Raw genomic sequence first — 19,042 nt, forward strand, 5'->3', positions numbered from 1 at the left:
AGCTAGAAGATCGCGAAGCAAAGGAAATGCTTCGCGCCCACCATGAATGCTACCTGAAAGCTCATGTCGAAGAATGATTCGATCGAGGTTTACAACTTGGTGCTCTAATCAACCTGTTAACCTGCAGATCATAATTTCTTAATTCCCCTAATCACTTCACTGCTTCATCATTTTGTGTTTTTTATTTATTTATATTACTGCTAATCCATCCAATTAATCTTGTATGGGTTAAAGAATATATAATAATGCACTCGTACTCACTCAAGTGACCATTTAATATATAGATATATAATCCATGCAAAAGTTGCCACTTTGCGTTGCATGCCAACGAAGATCGATACAGAAACTGTTAGTGGTGGACACTTTGATTCCGATAGCTACAGAACCACATGGCAATTAAAGTGGAAACAGCACAAAGAACTCAGTTCTTCTTCTTCTTCTTCTTCTTATAGTTCATTTTGATGATCAGTCTTATAAAGCCCTTTTACATAGTGCAATCCTCACATCATCAGCAGGATTCAGGCTGAAAGAACTTAAATTAAAGAATGATAATCTAAGTAAAACTGATTGTAAACTTTTACATCGATCGATCGAGCAATAATATAATAAATTAATTAATCGAAATCCTAAGAAGCTGGAGGAGTTGCTTCGCTGCTGCAGCTGGAGCTGCTGTAGAGCCTCTCCACCAGTCTCTCCAGAGCTTCTTTCATCCATGGATGCTGGCACCCTTCTTTGGCTTCGTCCACTGTCACCTGAAACATCAAATATATCTACTTTTTTCAGAAATCAGAAATCAAACCAAATGAAATTCAAAGTAGTGTTTCGCATGCTCGATCGATCGATCGCTCACCCATTTGCGCTCTCTCGTGTGCATCTCCGGCCAGTCTCCGAGCTCCTGCGTGACATGGAGAGGGAACATGGTGCCTTCGTAGTACGCATCGTAAGTTCTGCTCTTGTACGTCCATTTCCCAAGTTTCCTCTGCAAATTAAAGTCGACCTGTTAGCGATTCTGCAAGAAGAAATGAACTCGATGATCTTACTGCAGGAATATGAAGAACTCGTCTACCTCAATGTGGCCCTGCACTCCTGCTTCCTCCATTGCCTCCCTCGAAGCTGCTTCTTTTATTGTCTCGTCAGTCTCCCAACCACCCTGAGAAAGAGAAACCATGGTTAATTTGAAGGCCCAGCAGTCTCTTTTACCGAAGAAAATTAACTGCTCGATCGAAGGCGAACCTTCGGGAAGACCACGCCATTGCCTTTGGGAGAGCTCACGACGAGGACCTCCACCGATTTATCGGCCTCCTCGCCGGAATTAAACTTGTAAGGAATGCACCTGCAGGATATGCCCAAACCGAGATTAAGACATATTTGAAGACTCGAGAAGGATAAAAATTCGATTTTTATTTCTTTTACCCGACGACGAGGCGGCTGCCGTTCTTGCTGTATCGCTGGAGTTGCCTTCCCTGTCGAGAAACCAACGTCACCATCTTCTTCTTCTTCTTCGTCTTCTTCCTTCCGAAGGAAATGGCTGATGAGAAGATGGAAGAATGGAGATGAAGTAGAGGAAACGGAGGAGGGTATAAATAGAGGAGCTGCGTGGGTCAGGGAGCGCGTGAGGGCGCGTCCCCGGTGGAATCAACTCGCCGTCGTCAAAGCACGGCACTAAATGAGACGGGATCGGTACGGGAGACCGAGTCGTTGGATCCATAAATCACGAGTTGACTCGCCGGCAACGCCGAGTCAGAGCGCAGCCCGGCGCGGTGCGGCTCGGCGCGGCGCGCCTCGGCGCTTATCATGGTTTGTAGAATCTAGAATAATTGATTTGAGCAGATTAGGCAGATCAATCCCGTTAAAAAATTAAAAGATTTTAAATTTAAATTATAATTTAAATAAATTAAAATTTTTAAATTTGTACGATTAGATATCGGTTAGTCCATTAAATTTTTTATTTTAATTTTTAAATAAATAAATAAATTTTTTTAATCTACAGATCAATTTAAATCCATCACAAGTCAATTCATGCAGACAGACCTAGGTAAGTCAGTCCACCTAAATTCATTTTAAAATAGATTAATAAATTTATATTTAATGGAATAGATCAATCCGACGGACTGAATCTAAATTAAAAGTTATATCTAGAAGGGAGGAATTATTGGTTTTAATTTTTTTTACCAATATGTAATTCAACTTGAAAAAAAAAAATCGTTTTGATAAAAATAAAAACCAGGGGAGTTATTTGATAAATAAATTTCCTTTTAAACAGAGATCGATTTCATTTTAACACCTTTTAATTTGGTGAATTTTGTTCGTAATTTAACAAATTGGGCTCCATAAATTTCACAAGAGACAAAAAAGAACTTTCTTCCAGTTGATTAATGCAATTTAGATTTCAGACCTTGTCAAATAACAAAAAACAAAAAATTGCATAAAATTCATGTTAAATCAAATTTCAGTCTTTATTTATTTATTTATTTATTTTTGTAATTTTCATATTAAGATTATTCTTTATTTATGACTAAAGTAATAGAGATAAAACCCACCGGCCACAAATTAAAGAGATGGAGCAAATAATTTTTGAAGCACCGGCCAAGAAATATAAAATAAATTGAGAAAGTCCTAAACTAATAAATTTAAGATAGAATATTAAAATGCAAATAAGTACTAGAAATATATACAATAATAACAATCATTCTATATTAAAAAATATATAGATATTTAGTGGCACGATATAAATATTAACTTAGTGTCAATTACAAATGGAGGTGAGGGAAGGAGAATGGGATCAAAGAAGATGACGATGTTACTTTCATAGAATAGGGAGTGTGACATGAGAAGAGAACAGAAGAGAAGAAAAAGATAGTTGCGAGCCATCTTATGGGATCATGCAAATGTCTTTGCTAAGTGTTGTTTGCTTGGCTAATGGAGACGACGACAACAACGATGAACGAGGAGAAGAGGACGGGATGAGCGAAAGATGGGACAACAAATAAAATAGGGTAGGGCGAAAATTAATTAAGATGGACAAAGAGGTGCTCTTTGTAAAATATATATAGGGATGGTGACTTAAGGCAAGATGCATAAGAGCTCATGTTAGTGGAGTGGGTTTTTAAGGTCCTTAATTATTTTGAATAAATTATAGAATAGATTTTGTTTTCTTTTTTGGGTGCTTCCTTTCTTTCTCACTTTCATGGAAGATGCTCTACAATACACAAGTAATATGCTGCCAAATATCTTGAATCATCGAGTCTTAATTTTTTCCTTAGAATAAGTCTCAACATAGAATAGAATTATGACTTTTTCTATGGCTAAGACAATTTTCTAGAATAGTGTATTTCTAGGGGAAGATGACAAATCATTGGTATGGACCAACTACCCAAATTTGATGTGACACAATCACAAATGGGTTTTGTGTTGGACCTAAGTCAAAATTGATCAACTAGTTAAGGCAAATCATTGGAGCATTATAAATGAGCGTTCTAAAGTTGTATTCCCATTAGAAAAATGATAAATCCCAGTCAGTCTCATGGACTCAATCCCTGGGGGTGGCCGGTCCGGTCCCACGGAAGTTTTCCACCGACCACCAGGGTAAATCTGGAAGCGCATACGGCGGCCAATCCAGATGTCCAGCATCCTTTGATTGCGTTCCCCGTTTGAAAGAAAATTCTTACAAATACGCCGTAGCTGGGGATCGAACCGCGGGTCCCTGGGTCACAACCCGGATGTCGTTGTATTCCCAGTAGAGAAACTTAATATGTAGGTAGGAATCGACCTATAGTTATTTGATTAATTACAGAAATATCAGCACCGTAGCCCCAAGGCAAGCATGCATCATCTATTTTTTATTTTTTAATTGACACTAAATATCTAACTTACATGGATTAATACGGGTAAGCTGTTGGAATACAATCAAAGTCCCACATTGGGAATATATGTAAAAGATCCTAGAATTATAAGATGAAAAATATCTCATTGATACGAAGCCTTTTGGATAAAATTCGAAAACAAAATCATGAGGGTGTGGGTCCAAAATGGACAATATCGTTTCATTATCGAGATACATATGAATTCATGTTTAAAAATAAAAAACTATTTTCATGTGTTTTTTTACTCTTTTGAGTATAGATGTTTACACACCAAATAATTTATGTGTTCTTGTGTCTTATAAATATGATTATGAGTTATTGATCTATCAACTAAGCTTTGTGTTTTATACATAGTCACAAGCTACATTATCGGTCGTAGGAATGGATTCAGAAATTAAAGTTTGGGGAAGAGAGCTTGATGTTTCATTTTAAAATAGTTTAAGTTATATCTCTAAATAGTAAAAATAATAATAATCAAATAAATAAATAAATAATAGTACATCTCAATTACTTTATTAAATAAGTTTAATTACTATAATGATTTATTCTTTCTACGATTGCATTTGGTCGAAAATAAGAAACAAAGTAAACCAAATAGAATAATAGAAAATAACTATTACGGCTTTGCTTGAACTGGCCTAGGAAAAAATAAATAAATAATAAAATAATTATAAAGAGGAAAAGAAAAGAGAACGAAAATCTTAGGTAGCGTTTGGTTGGCGCATTTTCCGTTTTCATTTTCTATTTTCCAGCAAATGAAAACGAAAAACGCGTTTGGTATGCGTTTTCATTTTCATTTTCTGGAAAATAGAAATTCATTTTCTAAGAAAATAGAAAACGACTTTTGATCGTTTTCCAAACCTCCAGCTTAAAATCAAAAAATGGGAAAACGCGACGTTTTCCACTTCGCAGATCCGCTTCGTCTTGCTCCTACACTCGCCGACGAAGCCCCTTTTCTTCCTCGCGCACCATGAGCTCCTGCTTCGTCTCCTCTCCCCTCAAACCTTCCCCTCAAGATTCCCACTCTCCTCCCTTCCTCTTCCTCTTCCTCTTCCCATGGCAGGTACCAAGCCCTCGCGTTCTCTTCCTTCGTCGACCTCCACCTTAAGGTTTTGTCCGAACTGCAGACGCCGTCACCGCCGACACCCTCCTCCACCTCTACGATTGCGAGGATTCCTCCATATGCCGCGCTGGATGTGAGCGAACCAGCGCCTCTCGGGGCTGCGATGCCCGGGCCCCGCGATGAAACACAACAGGTCCGACGATTCCCGGGCCCGGCGACACCGCCGGAGGCACCGGCCGAGCCCGGCGACACCGCCGGAGGCGCCGCGCAGGCTCGGCGACGCCTCTGCGCGCGGGCCTCGCGCGAGCGATTTTTTTTTAAGTTAGGCTTTAATCAAATTTTAATAATTAACTCCTAGCTATAGTTGGGATAGTTTAAAACTAATGGAAACAATTAACTCTAGATTACTGAACCAAGTTAACTCTAGATTATCGAACCAAACTCATTTTTCAATTTTCTTTTCTAGAAAACAGAAAACAGTATATCATACCAAACGCATTTTCTGTTTTATGAAAACTAAATCAGAAAATGGAAAACTAGAAATAGAAAATGGAAAATATTTTCCAAACCAAACGCCCCTTTACTTTCTTTTTCAATAGTTTTGACTAGCTCTGACGATAAAAAAGTTAAAATTATTTTTATTGGAGAAGAGAAAGAAAAATTACGATTGTTGTTGGTCGGTTGAAAAATAATAAAAAAAGAAAAGGAGGGTTGCTGCTCTTGAGAAGGAGAAAAAGAAAAGAGAGCTTCTAATTAAACTATGGGTGGGAAGAAACAAATAGGGAGAAGAATTAAATGAGAAAATAAAGAAAAAAAATAGTTGGGTTGTGGAGGCTTGTGCGTGAAATAGTGGGAGTGAGGTTGCATACTTAAAAGAGAATAAAAAAAAAAAGAAAGAATACATCTTCTCAAGAATTTCATAACTTTATTTTAAATCAATTGAACCCATTTTATTCGAGCAATTAAACTTAATTCATAACTTAACCAAATTAAATCCAAATCAACTTTGATTTGGACTAATATATTTTTATATATTAGTCCAAATCAACTTTATTTATTTTATTAAAAGATTTTAACTATTTAATAAAAATTTTATATATAATAATAAAATAAAATAAATTGGACTGGACTATAATGTGGGACAACAAATTGGACCTAAAATAAATCAAATATCACTATTCAAATTTGACTTATTTTTTTTTTTACAAATTTAAATTTGATTTGAACTTAATTCATTTAAATGTTATCGAACTCTCAATTCAAATTATTTATTATTTAAAATTTTATATTTTTAATTTATTTAATTGATCAGTAATCTTGACTTTGAAATTTATTTGTTAATTTACCATATTAGATTTATTAATCAATATAATTCATAAACTTTATCCATAAATATTCACAATCTTTATTTATTTATAAATATTAATAAATTGAAATATATATATATTTAAATTTATTTATTAATAATTATATATATACAAATATATATATACACTATTTATTCACTTTAATTTAATACATTTTATTTATTTACAATTCTACATACAATATATGTTAGTTGTGTTCTTTTTTTTTTGGGTCTATAAACTACAAAGGTGTGCATATTTTTTTCGGTGACGATCACATTTGTTATGCGAATCAAACAACCATACAATTCAATTGAACAACTAGAGTTGTGGAAGCATAATACCTAGCTACTTGTCGAAGCATCAAAATGGAATACATATATACAACTAGTTAGCATGTGCAAGTTCATACACACATAAATCTACAACACAACCGCAAAAGTACTAAAATGGGATCCTCATACACACACAACGTACGTAACACACGAATAGGCATAATATTTAATCATCAAAGCACCAAAACGGAATTAATACGCACAAGTCGACATACTTAATTCCTTTATTCTCTTCGTAAACAGACATTTTTTTCATATGTAGAAACTTTATGCATGCATCTACCTTACAAATGCACGCATGATTTATTCTTATTCCTGTGCCCCAAAATGAAATGGAGTTCAGATACAAATTCGTCTCTTCCAGATATCGAACTTTGTCCAGAGGCACGCAGAGAAGACGAGACAATACTGCAACACCTGTCCACAAATGGCTGCGCATGCGCATCCGCATGCGCATCATGACGCAGACTGCTACTTGTCAAAAACCAGAAGCAAAAACAAAAGCAAAGCAAGAAGAAGAGAAGACGCAGTAGTTTAATGTGTTTCCAGCGTCACATGGTAGCTGTGCGTGTCTTCACGCCCTTGGCTTTTGCTGTGAAAAGAGAATGGCTGATGATAGTCAATTAAAGTAGCAGCATAACTAGGGCTTGATGGAGCATGCCGTGTCCATGATGTGGAGCTAAGTCAGCCACAACAACAGCAACTACGACACTGCCTGCACAAACAATCCACAGAAAGACAAGTGCATGATAGGAACAGCATGCACTCCCACTGTCTAGCTAGTGCGGATAACCGGATAAGCTTAAGATTGCATCGTGTTTTTTATTTCCTTCTGCTTTTTGGAAGCTTTTGCTGCACGAAGGGAGAAAAAAGAAGCCTGCAGAGTCCCTATCGTTGACGACCACCACCACCAATGGAATACTTATTCTACCAATCATGATCCTTTCATCTATTATTAATTACAGCTGTAAAGAGAGAGATCAAATTAACAAAGAAATTAAGTTGAGAAGAGCATGTGTACAAGCTGCAGCCTTGCAACAAACATAACGATCCAAATGTGTGTTAAACCGAAACCTTCAGTCAGCATGCATGGCCTACAGTTCAGTGGCCCGATGGAGCTTTGCTGGATCCTGTACGTGAAGAAAACAAGCAGAAATTTGGTGAAATGCTTAAATATATGCCAACGATGACGAGCTGACAAATACCGTATCATAGTATTAAAGTAAAGCAAGTGTTAAAGGAAACCAGGTTAGAGACAAGAAAACCTCTATAAATGATATCATACACCACAATGGCATTTGTTCTATGAAAGCACCATCATATTAGAGAATTTATTTCACCAATGATGAAGTATAGGAGCTAATGGATTTTATCCCCTATTATATATATCATCATTTATATTTAAATAAATTTTATTTTATTTTATCCAATTTTATTAATCGTCTAAGTATATATCCATACAATCTTAAACGTGTCTTCCAAAATCCAACTTTTTTCATTTCTTATCCTTAATCCTTATGTCTGTAATTCACCTTATCATTTTCATTTCTACTCATGTGTTATTTTCTCTTTAATAATTTCATTTCTTATCCTTACCATCCTTGCATGTCTGTATATTCACCTTATCATTTTCATTTCTACTCATGTGTTATAGTCATAACCCAACATTCAACTACATATAATATAGCATGTCTAACCGCTATTTTATAAAAAATTTCTTTAAGTCTTAGAGATATTTTATGATCACAAAAACATCTGACGTTTTCCTCCATTTAAACCTTCCACTTGTATTCTATATAAGACATCTCTTAATCCTTCCATCCTTTTGCAAAAAAGGATTCTAAATACTTAAAACTTTCAATTCATTGAGATTAAACACAGCAGCGTATTTACGCAAACCAGGAAGAATGATAAATGGTCCACGTTGAAGAAAGTTAGCTTTGGTTCTCAGACCAAAGAAAGATATGGCAGAATTACTGCCAATTTATGAGCAAATCAAATCCTAGCTTCAACAAGAGCTCAGATTTCGACAAAAGTGGTAAAAATAAATAAATTACACCAGCTTTGGAGAAGAACCTCATGTCTTCAGAAGTACCGAGCTGCATTGGGCCATTATCTTCGACGCCCGGGTTATTGAATTTGTCATGTAGAAGTTGTCGACCGCGGGTTTAAATGGCTCGAAGCTCACCTGATCTTTGCAGTCTGGTTTGATGTCAAAAGACACGGAAGATGGCTCCCTCTCATCCACCTGGAGCAGATTCGGCGCCACCGTCCTTATCCGAGCTCGGATTCCTTGAAGGTTATCGTAGGGCAGACGAACGCCAGCCACCTCGGAGAGTGCCCTGATGATCTTCCAATCATCTCTTGCATCACCGACCGTGGAGACTGCAGGAACTGTCCATTGAGCGCAACCTTCGGTGTTCTCATAAGTCCCTTCTTTCTCACTGAATGCAGAAGAAGGTAAAATAACATTAGCTCTGTAAATGCTCTTATCGCCGTGATGACCCTGGTAAACTACGAATGCATCATTCGGGAGCTTTTCCAAGTTCACATCGTCCGCCCCCATCAGGTAAAGAAACTTAGCCGATTGGATGCTTTCGGAGGGGCTGCCAACGAGACCGAGGTCCAGTGAAGCAGCCTGGGCGGCATTAAGCAGCAAGACATTGAAGCCGTTCCAGTCTGGTCTAACGACGTTAAAAGTCTTTGCTATGGACTCAACTTTGGAAAAGATGGCATCCTTGTCTTTGCGATTGAAAATTCCAGCGCCCACTATGATAACAGGGTTCTTTGCAGATTTGAGGGTCGAGCAGAAAGGGTGGCGGCCTTCGGCGATCTCGAGCAGTGTTTTGGGGCATGTGCCGATATGTTGGTGATCATAGTTGAAGTCAGATGGAGGACCGACGTAGGCCACTTTTGCTTGATTTGCTCGCACAGTCTTCCTGATTCTTGCATTTATCAATGGGGCTTCTACTCTAGGCTGCCAATTATACAATGCACAGGTCAGGAATCATCAAGACTATGAAACTTGAGAATCAAGGTTAAATCTTTTCATCGAAAGCAATGGAAATTTGTACAAAGTATTACATAGATGATCAAATTATGAGCTACCACTTGACTACTAAAACATGTTGATTAGACTGCGATCAATATCAGATATCATGATTTAGATGCATCTTTTCCTCATGATTTAGATTCAACAAAACATAATATAAGAATTCAGCCAAACAATCACCTTGTTCCAAGGGACTATTTACTATGAGAAAACAACTAGCTTTGATATCCTCCCTAATTTTTTTCTTTTCATTCCAGTAAAAAGTCTATTGAGTCAAAATCCTGGTTTCTTGTTCACCAATATCTGGCTACCAACTCTATCATATGTAAACGGTTCGCGACATTACACTATGCAAGCATACTTGCCACGTCTTACCAACAGAGGTATTTATTTATTGCACACACAAAAGTATTTATTCAAGTATTAGTTAAGAGCTTGATTAAAATATAAAACCTACAAAAAACAAGTTACATTACATTATGATTAACCAAAATCCAAAATGACACCTAACATTTATATGCCAAAAACATTGTTTTACATCAACAAGTATTCCTTTATACTTCACCTTTTTTTAGTCTAGATATCTCTCCCTTTCTCATTTTATTGATTCTTTATATTGGGATCAAACTACACATGATCAATCTGATCGGTCATCTTTGATCCTATTGGTTTCATACCATTTCTCATTTCACCATCTATCATAGTGCCTCCACTTAAATGCTTCGAATTGATCATATACTTTGAATTATCTCAGGCTCATCATCACATCAATCACAAATCAAATTTTTATCATTTCTAAAAATACACTGAGTTACCACCTTAAAGTTTAAAGCAACAAGCATCCTAATAAAAGAGTTTACTGAAACTAAGGATCAGAGCATGATAAATCTACATCTAAAATCATAAGTCAATGAATACTCTGAAGTTAAATGAAACAGCTGTAGCAGATCATTAATTAGGAAATTCCCGTCTCTCACTTCTTATGAAACAAAGTAACATTACCTGAGTGCCAACCAACAGGAAAGCATCTGCATTCTCAAGACCAGCAATATGTGTGTTCATAAGGTAACTAGGACGTAAATCTGCATTAGGATTCACACCATTTCCTTCACATGCCACTTGCTCCGATCCCAATCTGTTTAAAAAGTCTTTCAGTGCCATCATAGATTCTGCATCAGAAAGTTGACCTGTAATTCCAACAATTTCGGCAGGTTTAACTTGCTGGAGGACTTCAGCAATGATTGCCAGTGCATCTCGCCAAGTCACCGTCTTGAATCGTCCATCAGCACCACGAATCATAGGATCATTTAGCCTTTGCCTTTTGAGACCATCATAACAGAAGCGTGTTTTGTCTGATATCCACTCCTCGTTAATATCCTATAAAATCAGGAACTGAATATTAAAAGATAAACTCCAAGATAATGCCAGTTGAAGCAGGTTCACCAGCCATGACCCATAAATATCTGATCAAGCAACTTGAACCATTCGCTCTTAAACCTATCCTCAAGGGCAGGTCAAACTTGACAAGGAGATTTAAAAAGGTAAAAGGTCATCGAGCAAATATCTCATCAAAATAGGAACTAAGGAAATTATTTAATTCTTGTAAAAAATATTGGAACCTCGCATAGCAAATGAATAACTAATGAAGGAAAAAATATCTAAATATAAGCAAGAAAATGCACACAATGAATCAAGTAAATTATTTAATTGTTGTAAAATTATTGGAACCAGGCATAGCAAGGCATAGCAATAGAGCAACTGATGAAGGTAAAAATATCTAAATATAAGGAAGAAAATGCACCAAAGAATTTGCAAGGATACTTGATGAAGATGCTGGATTTAACAGCAAATCAAGGGGAGATAAATTTAAACTAAACATGACATTGTTGTAAATGATGAAGCAAGAAGATGCTGAGGAAGATAACTGATCAACCACTAGAGCACTGCTATTACATATTAGTACATCAGAGAAAATTCAATTAATCTACCAGCAATTAGGCTTCACAATAAGGAGAAACAGTTTGTTCGCTATTCTTGCTATTTTTCAATTGTTTTGCCAATTCAAGGCTCAAGGGTGTATTTTATAATTATAAGTTCTTAAGAGATAAACTTAAGAATTATTCCGGTCAGTATACTAATCCATCAATTTTGATATTTAGCAAATATACCTCAAATCACAGAATTTTTTAGTGACAATAAAAGTCTCAATTTAATCCAAATTAGTTCAATTCATGGAACTGAGTGACCACTTTCTATCCTAACTTGGCAGTTCTACTTGCATTCTTTTGTAGCATATTCTAGTTCAGATCTTCAAGATCTGAGTAAGTTTTCTTCTAAATAGAAACTGGTCTTTACAACATTGTGTGTTTGACTGGACTTCATCTTTTACAGTAGATGGCAATTTCCTTATTTCTTATCTTCTATGTTTCCTGCTCTTCATATGATCTCTGAAAAATTACCAAAACTAGAGAACACCAACATAATAAATTGAAATCATTCTGTGGTACAAACTTCAAACCATTTTGCAAATTTACAATTATGAAATTTTAGCCAAGATTCCCAACGCATAGGTTCCTACAGCAGAAATATGAGCAAACTATGCATGTAGCCAATTTCTTAATCCTGAGGAAGGATATGGAGTAAAATGAATGAAAGAGAGCTGAAAGTAAATAAAATTCTTTTTTTTTTAACACACCAAAACTAAATTTTGAGATAACCTAAATGAGGTATTACAAAATATTCACCAACCGAAATGATTTTAATAAGAAGAGATTTAAATTGACATGTAAGAGTGAAAAATTAGGAATATAATAGGATGCATGAAGGTTATGGATTTGGAACAAAAAATGAAGGGAAAATTATATTGGATTTTGCAATAACATATGACCTTATATTAACTAATACATTTTTTAAGAAAAAAAAACACTTGATCACGTTCAAAAGTGGAAATAATAAATCATAAATTGACTTTCTTATGGTTAGGAAGAATGATAGAAAAATTTATAAAGATTGTAAAGTCATCCCTAGAGAAAATTTAACTATCCAACATAGATTAGTAGTGTTGGATATACGCCTCAAACATAATATCAATAGAAAAAAAATATGCACGACTCCTAAAATTAAATATGAAAGTTAAAGGATAGGAAACAAAATATATTTAAGGAGAGAGTATGAGTACAAATATTAGGAGAAATATATAATGATTTGAATACAACATGAGATAAGATAGTATCAAAATTGAAAATAGTATCTAAGAGTGTACTCGGTGCGTCAAAAGGATGTGCACCACCAAATAAAGAATCTTGATGGTGGAATAAAAAAGTACAGGAGAAAGTGAAAGAAAAACAAATAATCTATAAGAAATTATATATTTGTAAGAACAGAAAAACTTAAAAAAATATACATTAGCTAAGAAAGAGGCCAGAAAGTAATGAATGAAATTAAAAATGAAACTTTTGAACGCTTATATCAAAAATTGAATACAAAATAAACAAGATCTCTTATCCAAATAAAATGTATTAAAGATGAATGCAATGGAGTAGTAAATGATGAAAAAATAAAAGAGCAATGGAAGAGGTATTTTTATCAAATTTTTAATAAAGGTTTAGATGACAAACTTAACTTAGGTAATTTAAGTAGGTCGCGTGAGTATAAAAATTTAAATTTTTATCGTAGAATTCAAACCTCAGAAATAGCTCAAGCTTTAAATGGGATGCAAAATAAAAAAATAGTTGGACCAAATGATATTCTAATAGAGGTATAGCAGTGTCTTAAGACACAAGGTATTTAACCTCATATTGAAAGCTCAAAAATATATGATTAATGGAGAATAAGTATTTAGTTCTCTTATATAAAAATAACGAAGACGTACAAAATTGTACAAACTATAGGGGTATTAAACTAATGACTCATACATAAAATTTTGAGAAAGAATAATAGAAAAAAGACTAAGGAATGAGACCACGGTGATCGAACATCAATTTGGATTTATACTTAGAAAGTCGATAATAGAAGATATACATCTTCTCAGACAACTAATTGAAAAGTATTGGGAACAGAAGCAAGACTATTCGTCGACCTAGAAAAAACTTATGATAGAATCCCAAAAAAATTATATAAAGAATTCTAAAAAAGAGAAGAGTTAATATAGCATATATTGAACTAATTAAGGATTTATATGAAAATATATGATAAGAGTAAAGACTTCGGGCAAATTAACCTAAGTGTTTCCCATAAAGATAGAATTATATCAAAAATCAACTCTAAGTCTCTATCTTTTTACACTAATCATGGATAAACTCACTGGACACATCCAAGATAATACCGCAGTGCATGTTATCTGCAGATGATATTGTTTTGATAAATTAGACACATTAAGGAGTAAATACTAAACTCGAATCTTAACGAAAACACTAGAAGTGAAATTTTAGGCTTAGTAAAGTAAAAATAAAATATATAAAATTTAAATTTTAGCAATACTAGACGTAATAAGATAATTGTTAAGATAGAAGATGACAAATTATTTATAACTGACATTTTTAAATATTTAGGATCATTTTTACAAAAAGATAAAAGGATGGAGAAAGATGTCTTATATTGAATATGAGCAGAATGGTTGAAATGGAGAATAACGTTAGGTGTTCTTTGTGATCGTAAAGTACCTTTAAGACTTAAAGGAAAGTTTTACAAAACAGTGATTAGACCTGCTATGTTGTATGGAGCTAAATGTTGGACTACGACTTGAGCACATGAGCAAAATATAAGAATTACAGAGACAATGATGTTAAGGTAGATGTGCAGACATATAAGAATGAACAAAATAAGAAATGAAAATATTAAAGAGAAAAAATCGAGATTGTACCTATTGAGGAAAAACTCCAGGAGACACATTTAAGATAGTACAGACATGTATATAAACGATAAATAAATGTTCCAGTTAGATAATGTGAAACTATAACAAATGTGCACATCAAACGAGGAAGAGGAAAATAAAAAATACTTAATCAACAATAATAAACTAAGATAAAATTTATTTAAATATAAATGATGATATAGTAGGGGATAGAGCTCAATGGCGTAGCAGGTGTTGAATATATTTTTTTCGAACCATGTTCCTGATTAAATGTTTCCCACCACACAAACAAAATAATTGAATCCTTCAACCCCATCTAAGGATTATAATAACATAATAGAATAAAATTTCACTGAACCTTTTGGTCCTTTTCTAAAACTAGCAAATAACTAATTCTACACAAGCTATAATGATTACTGAGACAAACAAGAAAAGAAAGGTTCTGAAGAGTGAAGATTAAGCTGTTTTTAATCAGGAGGATAATCAAGACTGGGCATTTTGTCAGTAATGGCATACATTCTTATGGTGAAGAGCATTCAAGTCTACGAAGTTACAAAAAGATGCCAAGAAAACAATCTGGCCAGAGAAATGTATGATACTAATAAATTGTATTTATCATCATCCTTACTAGATGTGAACTAATATTAGGAATAACTTTTTACAATAAAGAACTTTCTAGGTTATCAGGTTAAGAAAGTGGATATAGTTACAACATCAAAACTTAGAAAATTGTATTGTACTGCTATGTAAATAAGAGACTCAGCAGAATAAACATATGAAGTTAAGAGAGAAATAGAGAACCTCATTCAGGCGTGGAACAATTCGCATAACTTCTGGACCTCTACTATCAATTCTTATGTTTGACCCAACAGCATCAGTAACATCGATAGTCTCTGTACCCTTTAATTCCCAGTTTCTAGCTTTAAAAGCAAAAGGTTTAGAAGTCAGAGCTCCAACAGGGCAGATATCTATCACATTGCCTGAAAGCTCGCTTGTCATGAGTTTCTCGACATAAGTCCCAATTTCCTCTCCACTACCACGACCTAACATTCCCAGGTCCTGAACACCAGCCACCTCAGTAGCAAATCTCACGCATCTGTCACACTCACACAAAGCAGACATATCATACAATTTACATAGCTTACCAAAATAAATATAAAAGCAAAATGATTTAGCAACAATGTAGCTTTTCATAATTCAAATTCTTCTACGTTTATTAGGGCAAATTGAACACAAGGAAGGCATGTACTATGACAAAATACTGCATATAGAGATATTGAAGTTCTGTCCCTGGAACCCTATTAACTAAACTAAAATTAGAAAGTTATTTGGTAATTTCCACGTATTCCAGCTAAATCCATCTCAAGCAAATAAAGTTATTTTGAAAAAGAACTACCTTGTGCATTGGATGCATCGGGTCATCACTGTCTTTACAAGCGGCCCTAGATTCTTATCAACTACGGACCTCTTCATCTCTGTGAATCGTCCACGGTCCGCTCCGAAAGCCATCGATTGATCCTGCAGGTCACACTCACCTCCCTGATCGCAGATCGGGCAGTCCAGTGGGTGGTTCATCAAGAGGAATTCCATCACTCCTTCTCTAGCCTTCTTTGCCACCGGCGTGTTAGTCTTAATCTTCATCCCTACGACCCCACAAGAACATCAACAGATGAGATCAACCGATCGGCGACGAGTAAAAGGTAACTTCTGGATCCAAACCGACCTGGGAGGGCGGGCATGGCGCAAGAGGCGACGGGCTTCGGGGACTTCTCAACCTCAACGAGGCACATGCGGCAGTTGCCCGCGATGGAGAGTCGGCTGTGGTAGCAAAACCTAGGGATGTCGACGCCCGCGACCTCGCAGGCTTGGAGGACGGTCATCCCCTTGGGGATCTTGACGGGGTACCCGTCGACGAAGACTTCCATGGCGTCTTCGGGGTTGTCGAGGTGGAACCTGGCGCCGCCGACGGGGGCCCGAGGCGGCAGATCAGCCGGGTCGTAGGTGGAGACTGCGGCAGATTCCGGCTTCCGGAGGGCGGCGGAGGAGGAGATCCGTCGCAGGGCGGTAGGGTTAGGGTGAGAGAAGTGGGATCGGAGCAAAGGATGCGAGCGGCGGAGGGCGTGTAACAGGAAACCCATCTCTCCCTTCGATCGATCGATCGATTTCGAGCGGCGGCGACGAGAAGACGAAGGGGGCGAGGATGCCTCAGTCGTGTGCTCCGCGGTGGAAAAAATCTCAAATAGCATCCTATTATTTTTTATTTACAGTTTTCTCCTCAAACTTTATATTTTACCCAAATGATGCCCCAGCGACTGTAAAACCCCACAAATACCTAGGCAAGAATAAAAAGATGCCCCTAATAATCATAAAATGGCATTTTTTAAAATAAAAAAGTATACTATATTTTTTATATCAAATATAACTATGAAAAAATAATTTAATTTAGTAAAAAAATTATATAGAGAATAATTTTATATAATTTTTTAAAACTTAATTAAATTTTATCAAAATTATTTTAACATAATAAAATGTATCATAAAATTTTATAGTAATCACTCATGGACTAATATAATTATAATTATAATTAATCAATATTACAATAATTTTACGATGAATTTGATTATGTTGAAATGATTTTGATAAATTTAAATAATTTTAATGATAAATAATTTTAATTTAAAAATTTTTTATATAAAGAGATTTTTAATCAAATTAAATTTATTATGTCTAAAATGATAGAGTATTTTGATTTTTTAATAATTTAAATATTTAATTGTATAATATTTTTTGGATGATATTTGAATCGTCGGAGCTCGTTCTGATCATCACACCGTAACTCCGCGGGCGATTCTCTGATTCTCCATTGACAACAAAAAGAGAGAAAAAGAAAGAAATTGACGAATCAAAACCAAATTATTAATCGTAGGATTACACAAAACCGTTCGTTCAACACCTTAAACGAAACTGATCGATCGACTACTCCAAAGCATAGATAGGACTCAACGCCGATCGACGACTACCTCAATGAAACTGGACTCTTTTTCTGAAGTGCCCTTGTGCAGTGTGATTCCCGGCGATGCTCCGATCGTCGTCTTCCTCCTCCCTCTCGAGCTGCGGAGAACACACGAGGCAGCACAGGAGGGCCCTCGCGAGAGGCGAGCCCAGGCACAGATCATCCGCCCACCTCAGAAACTTGTCCATCATCATCATCATCACAGAAATGCTCGAAAGGTGAGCAAATTAAATTCTTTTACTTGGAAATTAATGGTTCCAGTAGAGTTGGACGCAATATATATAGAACTGATGGTGAAGCGACAAGTCAAAGAGTTGATGGCAAACTTTAGTTGACAAGGTTTACCACTATGACATAATCTTTCTTGTCATTTTGTCGAGCACAGCACATGATTCTTTTACTTGGAGCCGAAGCTTGAGTTCAACTTTTGAAAATGTTATCATTTCAGTCAAAGCTTCGTGTTCTTGACTTTTACTTACTTGGAGCCGAAGCTTGAGTTCAACTTTTGGAAATGTTATCGTTTCAGTCAAAGCTTCGTGTCCTCGTTATAACCATGCATTTTTAAGATAGTGCAGTTTGTTTGTTATAGTTGGAAATTATTTTGAGATGGAATAAAAGGGTTTTGTAAACCCTGATCCTAATTCCTCGTTCCTCATCTCTATCCTGCGCTACTCTGCAGTGTCTATCAGCAAGCTTAGAGTCGGCGGCCAAGTCTGCGCTGCTTCGGCGATGTATGGTTATTTCCTCGAGCGGGTGGACCAAAGGTTCCAACTCGAGGAGGCCATCGGGATCCTTCCTCCTTCTGAGCAAGCAATGGCGGATGACCGAAAACCGCCCGTTCAACCAGAGTCGGCGGCGGCGGTGCGGCGACGCATCCAAGGACGAGCTCATCGAGATTAGTTTTGCAGGTCAGAGGAGGTTTATCCGGCCGCGATTATTAGGAACCGTCGATCGTTGATTCACTATTCGGTTCATATTATTATTATTATTATTATTATTTAAAAATTATGAATTTATAAAAAAACCGGATATATATATATAATTAATTTTATAGATTTAAAGATAGTTTTTAATATATATATATATATATATACATTTATTATTCAATAAATTATATTTTTTATAAAAATTATTACACAAGTTAAATAACTTTTATCAAATAAGTTATTAATTTTTTATAAATTCAATATTAAATGAATAAAATAAGATATTAAATAAATAAGAGTTTTAAATAAGATTAATAAATTTAATAATTTAAATGTAAAATAATCTCAGGTTAACTAATTCAAGATGAATATATTGAATAGATTGTAAATTACAAATTTTCGAAATTTCAAAAATAAAAAATTAATTTAAATAGATAGATATAATAGTTTCATATTAAATAAATATGTTTGAAAAATAATTTAACTAGAAGAGTAGAATAAATTAATTATAAACTATATTATTAATAATATTTAAATATTACAAATATATTAAATAAAAAAATTGTTGAACTAGTTGATCTGATTACGAGTA

The 19,042-nt window shown here is 35.3% G+C and overlaps 2 protein-coding genes across 2 annotated transcripts; both read right to left on the reverse strand.

Moving 5' to 3' along the window:
• Positions 1-517: 517 nt before the first annotated feature.
• On the reverse strand, positions 518-1,633 carry LOC141835941 (nudix hydrolase 17, mitochondrial-like). Its single transcript, XM_074723347.1, has 5 exons — positions 1,414-1,633; positions 1,234-1,333; positions 1,067-1,150; positions 851-979; positions 518-752 (listed from the first exon to the last, which is right to left on the reverse strand). The coding sequence occupies exons 1-5, from the start codon at positions 1,485-1,487 to the stop codon at positions 627-629; spliced, it is 513 nt and encodes a 170-aa protein (XP_074579448.1). The 5' UTR covers positions 1,488-1,633; the 3' UTR covers positions 518-626.
• Positions 1,634-8,515: 6,882 nt separating this feature from the next.
• Positions 8,516-16,705, reverse strand: LOC141836220 (NADH dehydrogenase [ubiquinone] iron-sulfur protein 1, mitochondrial-like). Its single transcript, XM_074723663.1, has 5 exons — positions 16,235-16,705; positions 15,908-16,154; positions 15,313-15,607; positions 10,662-11,036; positions 8,516-9,584 (listed from the first exon to the last, which is right to left on the reverse strand). The coding sequence occupies exons 1-5, from the start codon at positions 16,647-16,649 to the stop codon at positions 8,685-8,687; spliced, it is 2,232 nt and encodes a 743-aa protein (XP_074579764.1). The 5' UTR covers positions 16,650-16,705; the 3' UTR covers positions 8,516-8,684.
• Between the last annotated feature and the right edge of the window lie 2,337 nt (positions 16,706-19,042).

The sequence above is a fragment of the Curcuma longa genome, chromosome 10, assembly GCF_044706935.1.
Source record: "Curcuma longa cultivar G26 ecotype Majalengka, Jawa Barat chromosome 10, ITB_CL_G26_1.1, whole genome shotgun sequence".
NCBI classification, from domain to species: domain Eukaryota; kingdom Viridiplantae; phylum Streptophyta; class Magnoliopsida; order Zingiberales; family Zingiberaceae; genus Curcuma; species Curcuma longa.

Excerpts from the sequence above, each read along its gene's own strand:
- LOC141836220 (XM_074723663.1), bottom strand. The coding sequence starts at position 16,649 with ATGGGTTTCCTGTTACACGCCCTCCGCCGCTCGCATCCTTTGCTCCGA. Across the intron at positions 11,037-15,312 it reads TTGTTCCACGCCTGAATGAG|GATATTAACGAGGAGTGGAT; the intron begins GTTCTCTATTTC and ends CTGATTTTATAG. Across the intron at positions 9,585-10,661 it reads TCCTGTTGGTTGGCACTCAG|CCTAGAGTAGAAGCCCCATT; the intron begins GTAATGTTACTT and ends TATAATTGGCAG.
- LOC141835941 (XM_074723347.1), bottom strand. The coding sequence starts at position 1,487 with ATGGTGACGTTGGTTTCTCGACAGGGAAGGCAACTCCAGCGATACAGC. Across the intron at positions 1,151-1,233 it reads ATGGCGTGGTCTTCCCGAAG|GGTGGTTGGGAGACTGACGA; the intron begins GTTCGCCTTCGA and ends TCTCTTTCTCAG. Across the intron at positions 980-1,066 it reads GAGTGCAGGGCCACATTGAG|AGGAAACTTGGGAAATGGAC; the intron begins GTAGACGAGTTC and ends TTTAATTTGCAG.